We start from the raw sequence: 13118 nt of genomic DNA on the forward strand, positions 1-13118 counted from the left end.
TCTTTCTATCACTGAATATCTCTTCTTGCTTTTTTTCTGATTTTCTTGATTCTAACCTTCTTTTTGTAGATTAATCTAAGTCAGACCATACCAAGTGTTCTGCTGAAGCAGCTGGAAGTAATCTGCTAGCTTTTGCATTCTTTGGGCACCAGTTTGGGAAATACAGATTGTATGCCTTTGTAGGCATGTTCTGTTCAGGATATTCCTGATGTCTTGCAGCCAGTCCTTTTGTGTTCTATTTGTAGCAGATCATAATTCCTTGAGAGAAGTTATTAGGGACTTTTTTCTTTCTTTATCTTCCTCACTACCCTTTCTCCTTCTCCCCTGCCTTCCTTATTTCCTCCCATTCCTCTTTTCCTCCTTTCCATTTTTTTCATCCTTTCTCTTCTCTCTCTCTCTCTCTCTCTCTCTCTCTCACACACACACACACACACACACACACACACACACACACACACACACACACCACACACACATTTTGTTGGTATTGCTAGAGATCTAACCCAGGCACTTTACCACTAGGCTATGACCCTGGCCTTACATCTATTCTTTCAAACACAGGCACTTGTATATTAGTAAAACAAAAAAACAAAAAACCAAAAACAAAAGGAAATGTTTAAACATCTCTTATATTTGAATTCTATAGGGAAAATAGAGTCATGTTTAATGAATAGAACCATAAGACATATCTATCCATCCCATATAGTCCTTAGAAAAAACATAGTGAGTTGTAGAAAAGGTATTAACTTTCGTATAACATGGTTAAATATTTTTTATTATTCAGCACAAAACCATTAAGTTAATTATATCCTTTTACCATTTTGTTTAGCTTTGTGTTTTCTGATAAGCTTGCTTTTAGACTTAGGTAGGACTTTTCAACAGATGTGACATTTCTGGTTCCCAAACAGTTTCACAAAATGTGAGAAATTAGCAGGTCGAAATATTCTCTCCGTTGAGATAATTAGTCTATATTTTTCATCTTCAACATTGTTGCCACCATATTTCTCTTGGATTTTCTGAAAAATTAGGGCTTAATTTGGTGTTCATGTGTATATTTAGTTAATCACATCGATTTAAATGGCTTTCAGAATTTGTTGCTGACTTGTTGGTATTTTTTAATATATTTGTAAAATAGCAGTGGAGTTTTAAAAGTCTAGAATTAAAAAATCACTTGGGGTAGGTTTCGTTTAATCTCTTTATTAATGAATAATTTGCAGACTATATACTTTGGCCTTTGTTTGTTTGTTTTTCGAGGTAGAGTCTCACTCTAGCCCAGGCTGTCCTGAAACTCACTATGTAGTCTCAGGGTGGCCTTGAACTCACAGTAATCCTCCTCCCTCTGCCTCCTGAGTGCCGGGAGTAAAGGCATGCACCACCATGCCCAGCTACTTTGGTCTTTTTAAGTATATATAGTTCAGTGACTCCTATACATATATGTGAATTCAGTTATATAATGTTTTTCCTTTGATTCAGTTTTAAAATATTTTTTTATCTGCAAGGATTCCCTCATACCTACCCTCCACCCACAGTCAGCCAATGATCTGTGTTGGCAAATAAATATTTTCATGTTTCTGAACAGTTAGACCTTTATAGTAAATACTACTGGCACTTGAGTAAAGATCAAGTCCTGGAAGTTAAGAGGTGGAACTACTCAGAGTGTAATAAAACTTATTTTTCCCTGGGGGAAAAGTCACTTGGAAGAGATACACAATAGTAGAAGACTGTGAATGTAGATAAACATTTGGCACTTGTATTACATATAGATTCTTAATATTATATGTTCTGTTGTTGAGGGTGGAGTTTTTATTTTTATTGCTATTTTAATTAGTCATTTAACAGACAACCACATAATAGAATTTGAAGGAAATAAGAATAAGAGAAATGCATCCAATATTTTTAAGCATAATTTTGTTATTTATACTTTCCCTCATTTATTGGTCTTATCGTATTTATACCCCATTCCTTCAAATATTTCTCTCTGTTCATGAAGTTGTATGCAGATGTGCATTGTACTCATTTCTTTGTCCTTTATTACAGTTAATCAGGCAGCAAAAGAAGACACCATGGTTTTGAAGATTGGTTCTGTTGCTATGGCTCCCCAGGCTGACAATCCTCTTGGCAGATGTGTCCTAAGGAAAGATATTTACCAGTAAGTTATTTTCTTGTGTTCAGTCTTGCAACAATTTCATCCTGCAGAGAAGTACAGTGATCAATAAAACTTAGTTTGGCCTGTAGAAATACTTTTCATTCAAGACCTTTTGATATTTAAAACCAGGTTTTTCTGATTTTCTTCAGTTGTGGGTTTTTAAATTCATTCAGACAAATCAAGAATTTCTGTGAAGTGTTGATGAATAACAGAATGTAAGTACCAAGTCGCCATAAAACTGAAGAAGCTTACTTTGGAAAATTTTAGCAGCCTTTATGTTAGACTAAGTCTCTAATCACATAAGAAAATGAAGTCCTTTCTAGAACTACCACATCCTACTATAGTCATGTTGTATCAAAGTGAAACATTTTCTTAATTTAAGTGTAAGCCATTATTTGAAATGTAGGACTGTGGGTGTCATATGGATCAAAGCTGTAAAGAAAAGCAAACTTCTAAGGAGAAATTTCACAGTAAACACTTTCTGTGAAAAGGCTGTGCTCTGGATTTTGTCACTGAATATTTGCAAACCACACCAAGCATATATGGACAACTAAACTGGTGAACATGTGTAATCAACATGATAAAAATAATATATAATTCATATTGAAGTTGGCATTACTGCCAGACATAAAAGTACAGTTTCAAATAATAACAAGTGAGAAAAGTCACAGAAACACAGATGAACAAGGATCTTACTCCTCCTGCTGTCTGGTTGTCAGATGTCATAGTCTTAGGCTTTTTAATAACAAATGCCTACTGTTCTCTAGTAAATGCTGCAGCTTTGAAAAGCTTCTGATTTTGGTAATGGATTTACCACTTAGAAGATGACTTTTTTCAATGGTGTAGACCAGGGTGGCCTCAAACTCTTGAATCTTCTGCCTCAGCCTCCCAAGTGTTGAGATCATAGGTATGTAACATCATGTCTAGCATCTGTTTTCAGATAGGCCTAAGAATTGTATTGCTGAATTATTCTTAAAAGAAACAGAGAGTGAGGGGGGAAAGGGGAAAGAGAGAGAAAGTGTGTATATGTGTGTTTGTGTGTTGAGAGAGAAATAGGCACATGTGTGCTCCAGGGTCAGGCGTCAAGCTTAGATTTTGCTTCTTGCCTTTTAGCCTGTTCTGACAAGGCATAAAAGATTTCTATGATTCCTGGATATATGAAATGTCAAGAAACACATAGAAAGTAGATTTTTACTTTCCAAAGTCTGGAAGAAGAGAAAACAGGAAGTCGTGCATTTTAGGGTGCTGAAAATGTTTGGGAATTAAGTAGCTAGAACAATCTTGACAAAAATTTTAAGTTGGAGGATTCACACTTTTGATTTTTAAGCTTGGGACAAAGCAACAGAAATTAAGATAGTGTCATATAGATTATGCATCAGTGAAGAACTGAGAATTCAGGAACAGAGAAGAAGCACTATTTTTGGTCAAGGTGCTCAAATAGACCATTGATAAATGATAGTTGTATCCATAAACGATACTTCATCTATTAGATCTGCATGTAACATGGGCCCCTACATCACACCTGCAGAGAAATTGACTCAAGAGTCATAACCCGTAATGTAATAGCCGTAGGTCTGAAACTGAAGGGACTAATAGGCATACATCTTTCTGACCCTGCTTTAGGTAATGATTCCTTAAACGGGACACCAAAATTCAAGGCCCAAAGGAAGTAGATAAATTGAAGTTTACTAAAATCTTGCCTTTTGACTTCACTAACAGATAAAATAAAATCACAAACAATATTAGAAAGTACTTTAAAATCATGCATTTTATAATAAGCTTGCTACCAGTGGTCTCTGTGCAGGGTTTTCCAGGTTTACAGCATATTATTCAAACAACTGGAAAAAGCACATGCCAAAATTTTAAAAAAGAAACCACTTTAATAAGAGCAAAGCCATAGTGTACAAACAAGAAGGACTATGCCACCTGAGGTGGAAAGTACTTATGATCCCCATTTAGTAGTTGCCTGAGCTTCCCTTTATGGGATTTTAGGAAAAGGAAGACTAGTTGCTCAGGGCATAGTTTATTTAGGGGGTTCTTTTTTTATTTTATAGTTTTTTTGTTATTAATTAGTTTTGTACTCAGTGAGTACAGTCAAGTTGGTACCACTGTTAGCCTCGTCCATAACCTCCCCCTTCCCTGTCCCCTCCTTGTTGAGGTATGTGGGTCATGCATTGTAGAGTAAGCCCACAGGTATGGGTAGGAAGAAATGTCTCTGCATATCATGACCCAACGTGTGGCTCTGATATTCTTTCCTCCCCCTCTTCTGCAAAATTTCCCTGAGCCATGTTGTGTTCATTTTGGGTCTGTTTCAGTGATGAGGTGTTGGGGGCCTCTGTGTCTGTGGATATCTGATTTGTTAGGAGTTGATTGTCCTCTGTGTAGTGGTTCTTTATTTTGATTGATAGGCTTGTTCTGTAATATGCACATCCCTTCCCATGGTGCATCTAATTTTTCATACCTGTGCCTTCAGTTATGAATAGACATAGATGTAAAGGATTCTCCTTCAGCGTTCACTTTGGGTTCAGTTTACCTTACTGTGCATGTGTATCCAAAACCACTCCGGGTAACTCCAAGATACTAGAAAGATCATATGACCTATTTGAATAAAATAGGTTCCCAAATGTTTCTAGAGGAACACAGACTTTTCCATCATTTGAAGCAGGTATAAGTGCAGCCTGATGTAGATAGGAGTCCTAGTACAAGTTGCTGGGTGTATCCTTAGGAAAAGGATGTTTAACTTTCCAAGCCAAATAGAGTCTTGAGTTTCTAAGCAGTTCCCTATGTTTGCCTGCCTTAAGTTTTATGTCTAAATATGTAAAGAACTCTTACAACTTATGAATTAAAATAAAACCCAGTATACAAATCTATACTTACAAAGTATCAGATGCTGGGAGCCCAGTGGAATTAAATACCTGAGAGGGTACTCGTTTTGCAGGTAATTGGAGGCTGTGTGCTCTTTTCAACTCTGAAAGTACTTGCTTGGGGTATGAAAGAAAGTTTGATGTGGGAAGGAGAAATCAAGGGGCATTTATTAGTCATAGCAACTGTAGTGATAAATTGGAATTGGAAAAGCCCCAAACACACATACATTATTTCACAGTCCTTTCTCTGTGGTAGTGGTGGCAAGAAGAAATGAGTTCCTCAAAGTTTTACATTTCTTAAAAGAAAAATCCTACTAGAGATATACCACTCAAAACAGTAGCTACATGTGGCTCTTCTACTTTCAAACATGTGAGTCAAAACCGAGATCTTTTTTTTAGTGAAGTATATTTGGAGTTTATTAAGAGCAGATTTTGCTGTAAAATTCAGCCTGAACATTCAAAGGAGAGAAGTAGTTCACATCCTGCAGTTGAGCATGGAATTTTTGAGACACAGAGTTATCTAGATGTTTGTAAATATAACATGCACCCTGGAAAGCACTTCATTACTGTTATTTGTATTGATTGCATATTGCCTTTACAGTATTAGGTATATAGACTTAAATTATCATTATAACTGTTTCCTACTTAAAAACAAACTTTCAATTTGACTACTTGCAGTTTTGATTTATTAGATGACTCACACTTTTATTTGTATTTCAATTGAAGTGTGCTATACCACTGAAGAAAACCTCAGTTTCCTTCTCACTGTGCTCGTTCTGAATGGGGAGAACTACTTTATGCTTAATGTTAATAGTTAGGTCTATAGCATTTTGGCCTTTTTAAAATTTTTATAGTCAGTGAATACCATCAAGTTGGTACCATTGTTAGCTTTCTCCCTGTCCTCCCCCTCCACAGGGACCCTCCTTGCTAAGGAATATGGGTCGTGCATTGTGGGATTAGCCTTCAGTTTCGGGTAGGAAGAACTGTTGCTGTTTGTCATGACCCAACATGTGGTTCTGACATTCTTTCCATCCCCTCTTCACAAATTTCCCTGAGCCATGTTGGGTTCATTTTGGGTCTGCTTCAGTGATGAGGTCTTGGGAGTCCCTGTGTTTCTGGATATCTGGTTTGGTAGGAGTTGTGCTAGTTCCCTCCACGAAAACAGCATTCTTGCATGTTTCCCCAATTATTCTTAGTTTCATACCTTTTGAGGTATGATGGGGTGGTTCTCTCCTTTGGATCTGCATCGATGTGAAAAAGAGAAGCAGATTCTACAATGGAGAATAAAGTTAGCACCAAGTAAATGTAATAACCATTGATTTTTAGAGAGAGTTTAGTGGAGAGCGGGCTCATTTTTTGGTATTGTTCTGACTTGTTTACCAGCTCCATTCCACTGAGCAGATCAGTTATGTTTTGGCCCATTTTTAATAGGCACATATTAGTCTGAAATAATGTATTGTTTTCTACACAGTGTTTTCAGCTTGCTTTTGTTGTAGTCTAACAATATATTGTCATCCTCTGGTATCATAATAGTAGTAATTGCCTGTTTTTGAACTAATTGTTTTTTTATAATTCAACAGTATTGTCAATTCAGTTATGGGAGTTTGGGCTTTAATGTGCCCCTCAGAAAACATCCTTTGATGATATCAACTCTCTCAAAGTGCTTAGTTTTTAACATGATAAAAATCCCTGTCTTGTAACTCAACATGTATCTTCCTCCCTTCTCTGACCTCACCCTGTACTTCAAATGTTACTACTAATTGCTTCCTTACCTAAGAACTTGTTCAAATTAACTATTTATTTGCCCCAGTAATGTTTATAGTATGCTGCTTTTTGTGGCTGTAGTTATGTATATAATTTCAGCTTTCTTCTAGTTTAGCTTTTCAAGAGTAACTGTTATAAAAAATTTACATTGCTGTAAGTATAAGTTTTTAAACTAGTTATCATTTGGTATTCAACATTACTTCTCATTCTTCCTAAGTATAACTTCTGTCTTTTAAAAATGTCTCAATTCCTGTTACTTTTTGTAACCATTAGTAATCATTTTACCTGAATGTTATGTTCCCTTTTCAGCCTTCTGTAACAGTGACTGCCCAATTTTTGTGCAGTTATATAATAGGAGCTGTACATAGCAGTTGCTACAATGTATCTAATTCCTTCTTTGTATAAAGGTTCTGCTTCATTATTTTTACAATCTCAGGTGATCCATGCAGTAATTTTGTAAGATAGGTGTTATGATTATTATTTGTATTTTTGAAATAAGTTACTGAGCCCATGAGCATTAAATAATTTCTCCTGTGCAACATATAAAATAAGTGACAGACATATCCAAGACTGTGTCAGTTCCCATTACCTTTGTTTGTAACCAATGTATTTACTTCCTGTATTTGAACTTTTGGTAAGAAAAACTGCCTTTACGTGAATTAACTTATATATAACCAGTGTGAAATATTAAGTTGAAAATCATTTATGAAATTTTGCATATACATTTAATTACTTTTTACTGTTTACAACTAGTTTTTTGTGGGGGTTCTTCTGTGTTCTTGTTAACAATGAACACACTGAAAAAATTGATATTTTAAGTACATTTTTCAGCTTTTATAAAATACTTTAAACTGATATGGAATTAATACCATAGCTTTATAGCTGTAATTTATGATGAAAACTTTTTTGTGGGGGGTGATGTTTGGAGGTAGGGTCTTACTCTAGCTCAGGCTGACCTGAAATCCACTATGGAGTCTCAGGGTGGCCTAGAATTCACAGCGATCCTCCTACCTCTGCTTCCTGAGTGCTTGTGTTAAAGGCGTGCACACCATGCCCAGCTTATGAAAACTTTTAAAATCTCTTTCTGTGTTCCTTGATCCTTGAAGGTACTTAAATGTTCAGTTGATGGTTTTCCTCATACTGTGACTAGCTGTGAAAATAAGTCATTACCAGATGTAATTATTATGATAGGTATATCTGATTAATAATGGATTATATAATTTTTATCATTTTTTTTCATTCCCTCAGTAAGTTGAATTATTAGTCCAGTTCTTGCTCACTTTTATAAAAGAAAGGAGTTTGATTCTCTCTTGTATCTCTTTTCTGAGTCTTTTAATATTTATACTCATATTCAGCTCAATGGTCGGCTTTATATTTTGAGGTAGTTCTATTTTTTTGCATTTATTTATCACATAACAAAATTACATTAAAGTTGAATAACTGTGTTATAAAACATTTTAATATATTAGGTTGGTTTTCTCCCCCTTTCCTCTTGTAGTTAAGAATATGAGTTCAAGCTAAACATCTAAAAATAAGTCTTCTAGAATTAGAACAAAAGTTTAATGCCAACTTAAGGACATTTTAAAATAGATATGATTATAATAAAATATTTTATACAACAAGTAGGAAATAACTTATAAAAAGAATTTTTAAATATTTCAAGTACTCTTTTCCTTTTGTGAATGTTTAAAAATAATTATTTATTTATTTGCACAAGGGAGTTGTGAGGGAGGAAGGAAAAAAATGGGCCTTTTGCTGCTGCGAAAAAACTCCACACACATGTGCTGCTTTGTGTGTCTGGCTTTATGGGGGTACTGACGAATTGAACCCAGACCAACAGGCTTTGTGAGCAAGTACTTTTTACTGTTTGAACATCTCTCCAGTCCTTGTCACATTTATTTATTTATTTTTATGAGAGAGAAAGAAAATTGGTGCACCAGGGCCTTCAGCCACTGCAATAGAACTTCAGACACATGCACCACCTTGTGTGCATGCTTACGTCACTCTGTGTGCCTGGCTTATGTGGGACCTGGGGGGTGAAACATAGGTCCTTAGGCTTTGCTGACTGTTGCAATCAGGTTCACATTAATGATAGAAATCACCCAACCAAGAGCAGCTTGTGGGGTGGGGGGAAAGAGGTTTATTTTGGCTTATAGTATCCAGGGGGAAGCTGCATGATGGCAGGGGAAAATGACAACATGAGCAGAAAGTGGACATCACCCACTGGCCAAAATAAGGTGGACCATAGAAACAGGAGAGTGTGCCAAACACTGGCATGGGGAAACTGGCTGTAACACCCATAAGCCTGCCCCCAACAATACACTGCCTCCAGGAGGTTTTAATTCCCAAATCTGCATGAGCTAGGAATCTGGCATTCAGAACACTTAAGTTTATGGGGGACACCTGAATCAAACCACCACACTGGCCATCTCTCCAGCCTCCTTGTAGCACTTTTTTTTAAAAATTATTTATTTATTTATTTATTTGAGAGTGACAGACACAGAGAGAAAGACAGATAGAGGGAGAGAGAGAGAATGGGCGCTCCAGGGCTTCCAGCCTCTGCAAACGAACTCCAGATGCGTGCGCCCCCTTGTGCATCTGGCTAACGTGGGATCTGGGGAACCGAGCCTAGAACCAGGGCCCTTAGGCTTCACAGGCAAGCGCTTAACCGCTAAACCATCTCTCCAGCCCTCTTGTAGCACTTTTAATTAGCAAGTTTCTTAACCTTCATCTTTTACTTACACAAGCTGCATCCTGCTAGTTGGACATTGTTGAACTTCTACGTGTAGCTTTTTATTCATGCCATAAATGTCTGTGGGTCTTCTGACATCCCTCCTACTATTCTATCTGTGACTAATTTATCCCATAACTTTTAAAATTTTGTCTGTTGTTAGGATCTTCAACCATTTCTTTTTTTGTACACATTTACTCCTTTTTAGTGCATGCAATACTTAACATTTTTAAACCTCTTATAAGGTTTGTTTTTCTCCACATAGAATTTCATTCTTTTGTTTGGACTTCATAAAATATATTTTTAAATTTAATTTAATTTAATTAGATATGAACATATTTAGTATGTAAGCAACACATGTTGGTACCATCCTTTCCTTCCTCCCTGCCCCTTTTCTGAAGATGCCTTTCTCCTTTGGGGAAGCAGGTCATCCCTATGGGGATTGTGGGTCATGCATTATGGGGACAGCAGTCAGTTATAGGGGAGAGGCAATGTCTCTGTGCAAAATGTCCCAATCTTTCTGCTCCCTCTTCCACAAAATTTCCTGAGCCATGTTGGGTGCATTTTAAGTCTACTTCAGTGGCTCTTAGGAGCCTGTGGATCTCTGGATTAGTAGGTGTTGAGCGTCCTCGATATCAGATTCACTAAGAAAGCAGAACTCTTGCTCATTTCCACAGTTCCTGTGTGGTTTCAGCACAGAAGTGCACTGGGTCGTTTATCTCCTCAGATCTAGCTCCCATCTGAAAAAAATAAGCAGATTGTCCAACAGAGAATGAAGTCAGCACTGATTAAATAGGATAACTAATATTAAGAGAGAATTTAAAGGGTGTAGACCCTCTTATAGCCCAAGATTAGTGGGAGATTGACAATGAAGAGCAGAATTGTTATCTTGATATGATTCCGACTTGTTTCCCACTAGAGATATGGTTTCCTTTCCTGTGCGCAGATCTGTTAGCCAATCCAAGAGCAGTTGGTGTGCCACTATTGCATTTATGTGAGCATCACATCAGGTTGTTTGCTTCTGACTTGCTTGGACTTTGAGTTACTCAGACAGATATTGGCCACTTCCCCCTGGTAGCTCCACCACAAGACGGGCTAATTCTGTGGGGACTGGCTCTCTTCTGGATTCTAACCAGGTCTCTCCATGGTTCATGCCAATAGCGTTCAGTGTCTTCAGCAGTAGGGTCTTACCATTAACCTCTGGTGCTCTGACAGAAGTCTGTCTTGTTTGTTTTGGGAGATATAGTAGGTCTCTCTGATCAACAGCTCATTGTGGATGTAATCCACATCCTGGTACAGGGAATTACAGGCCAGTGTGAAGGGAAAAGAAAGAGATAGAGAAGAAAGAGAAATAGGAGAAATTAAGATTAGGCTTCATCTCATCCTCTCCAGTGACCTTCAATTCAGGGGCTCCTGCTAAGGTCCTCTAGAGTGTTCCACCTTTTAGTCTAATTTTCAGGATATAGGATTCTATGGTACCAGTTCAATTTGGGTGAATTTCATCCTTTTTTAAAAAACAAGTCTGCATATAACATGAATATTAAATATTCATTTTGGCAGATTAAAAGGCATCTTTTATAAGCAAGGCTTCTAACAGATGTACCTTGTTCATGTACAAGTTCAGTATGTTGAATATGACCTTGAAAGAATTAAAAAAGATTAGAGTAGCTGCCGGCATGGTGATGTATACCTATAATCTACTACTTGGGAGGAAGAAGCAGGAAAATCATGAGTTCATAGCCAGGCTTAGCTACATGAGCTCTTATCTAAAACCAAACAAATGTATCAATTTACTTTTTACCCTTTAAAGACCTACTATAGTAGAATTCTTCAAATAATACATAGCGAATTTGTTTTCCATCTGTTTATTGCTTTTTATGAGCAACTTTTGAAACAATTCTTGCTTATCACTTTATGATCAATATTTCAATTGCATACATATTCAGCCCCTAATACTCATGTTTCCTAAATGGAAACTTTACTATTTTAGGAAGTTGACAAAGGTTTCTAAAACTGCTATAAAAAAAATCTTAAGTTTTTAATTGACACTAATGTGTAATTTACTGGGATTTTAAGTACACTTATTACTAAAAATCGGGAATGAGCCAGCTGTTAAAGGTTTTTAAGAAATAGCCTTTGTTACCCATGGTCCCTCATGACATATTTAGAGGTGACACTGTTATGTTTTAATCTGTGTGTGTGCATATGGAGGCCAGGGGTTGATGTTGGATGTCTCCCTCACTCATTTTACTTTATTTTGGGAGGCAGGGTCTCTCCATTGAACCCAGAGCTTGATGAACAAGTCCTTGAGGTTGAGCAAGTCTAGCTAGCCATTTTGTTCTGAAGATTACATCTATGCCTGCCAAGTGCTAGGATTAAGGGCATGTTGCCACACTTACTTGACATGTATATTATTTATATGGTTTCTGAGGTTCCACACTATAGTCCTTATGTTTTGACAGCAAGTGTTTTAACCTCTGAATCATATCCCTGCCCCATACACTAACTTTTTAAAGTAATTTTTATCTTATTGCATTTCTTCTGTTTATATGCTCTCCACAATTTTTATCATGATCAGTCTGATTCAGAACATTAATGCACATAGTATGAAGTAACATTACACTGATGTGATCACTGAAATTCATGTCTGAGATTATCTTCAATTGCTATTTCTCATATTTCAACAATTGAGAAGTAAAGCACATGAGCAATAGAAATTCAGAGGTGAAACCAAGATCATTTTTAAACATGAACTTAGCATCATTGTAATGCATCTATTCTTTAATAAATTTTATGTATTTAAAATATTAATGTTTTTCTGGAAATGGTTACCTTAGTGTTATTCCTGATGAATGTAGCTCAAGTTATGACATTTTTTTTCCTTTAAGCTATTTACAGTTTCTTCTTAATCCTAGCTTATCATCTTCTTTAACACTGAGCTGTAGTTTCCAGTTCCAGCATTGAGATTATATGGTACAAATCCCCCCCACCCAAATTACGTTCTTTTCCTTTCTTCTAACCTCCAGTTTCTTCCTAATCATCTGTATATACAAATGGTCTTAAAATAGCCATTGTGTTGGTCTTTGTCAAGGTATGTTTCACATCTAGTGATATTATGACCCTAATCCTATAATGTTTAGTGTTGGTTTCAAATAACCCCCTTTAGTAAGTCAGAGAGTTTTGGAATAGTGGATATTTAGAATAACTTGCCTAAAAGCTTTGTTTGAAAATACTCTTGGCAGAGTTTTAGTCTTTGTCATGTTCTTCAGCTGATCTAGTTGAAGCCTTTAGATTTACATTTGGCTCTCACCAAAGTAACTGTGTCTTTTGTGGCTTCCTGTAGCAGGATGCAAGTTTCCATGAATGTGTTTCTGTTTGCTGCCAAATGCTACCTCAGTAACAGTCTTGAAATGACTATAAGTTTTACTGTCATAAACTGTGGAATGTTTTTTACACTTTCTTTTTTTATTTATCTATTTGAGAGAGACAAACACAAGAGAAAGGCAGAGAGAGAAAGAATGGGTGCGCCGGGGCCTCCAGCCACCGTGAACGAACTCCAGACATGTGTGCCCCCTTGTGCATCTGGCTAATGTGGGTCCTGGGGAACTGAGCC

General features: G+C 36.7%; 1 protein-coding gene across 5 annotated transcripts in view; it reads left to right on the forward strand.

Annotated features, from left to right (window-relative positions):
* Vps13b (vacuolar protein sorting 13 homolog B) overlaps positions 1-13118 on the forward strand; it is a 659022-nt gene that overhangs the window by 365583 nt on the left and 280321 nt on the right. For all 5 annotated transcript variants that reach the window (XM_045143281.1, XM_045143283.1, XM_045143282.1 and 2 more), the window contains one exon: positions 2038-2149. In XM_045143281.1, coding sequence (XP_044999216.1) covers positions 2038-2149 — 112 coding nt within the window. The remainder of the gene's footprint in view (positions 1-2037; positions 2150-13118) is intronic.

The sequence above is a fragment of the Jaculus jaculus genome, chromosome 2, assembly GCF_020740685.1.
Source record: "Jaculus jaculus isolate mJacJac1 chromosome 2, mJacJac1.mat.Y.cur, whole genome shotgun sequence".
Classification (NCBI taxonomy): domain Eukaryota; kingdom Metazoa; phylum Chordata; class Mammalia; order Rodentia; family Dipodidae; genus Jaculus; species Jaculus jaculus.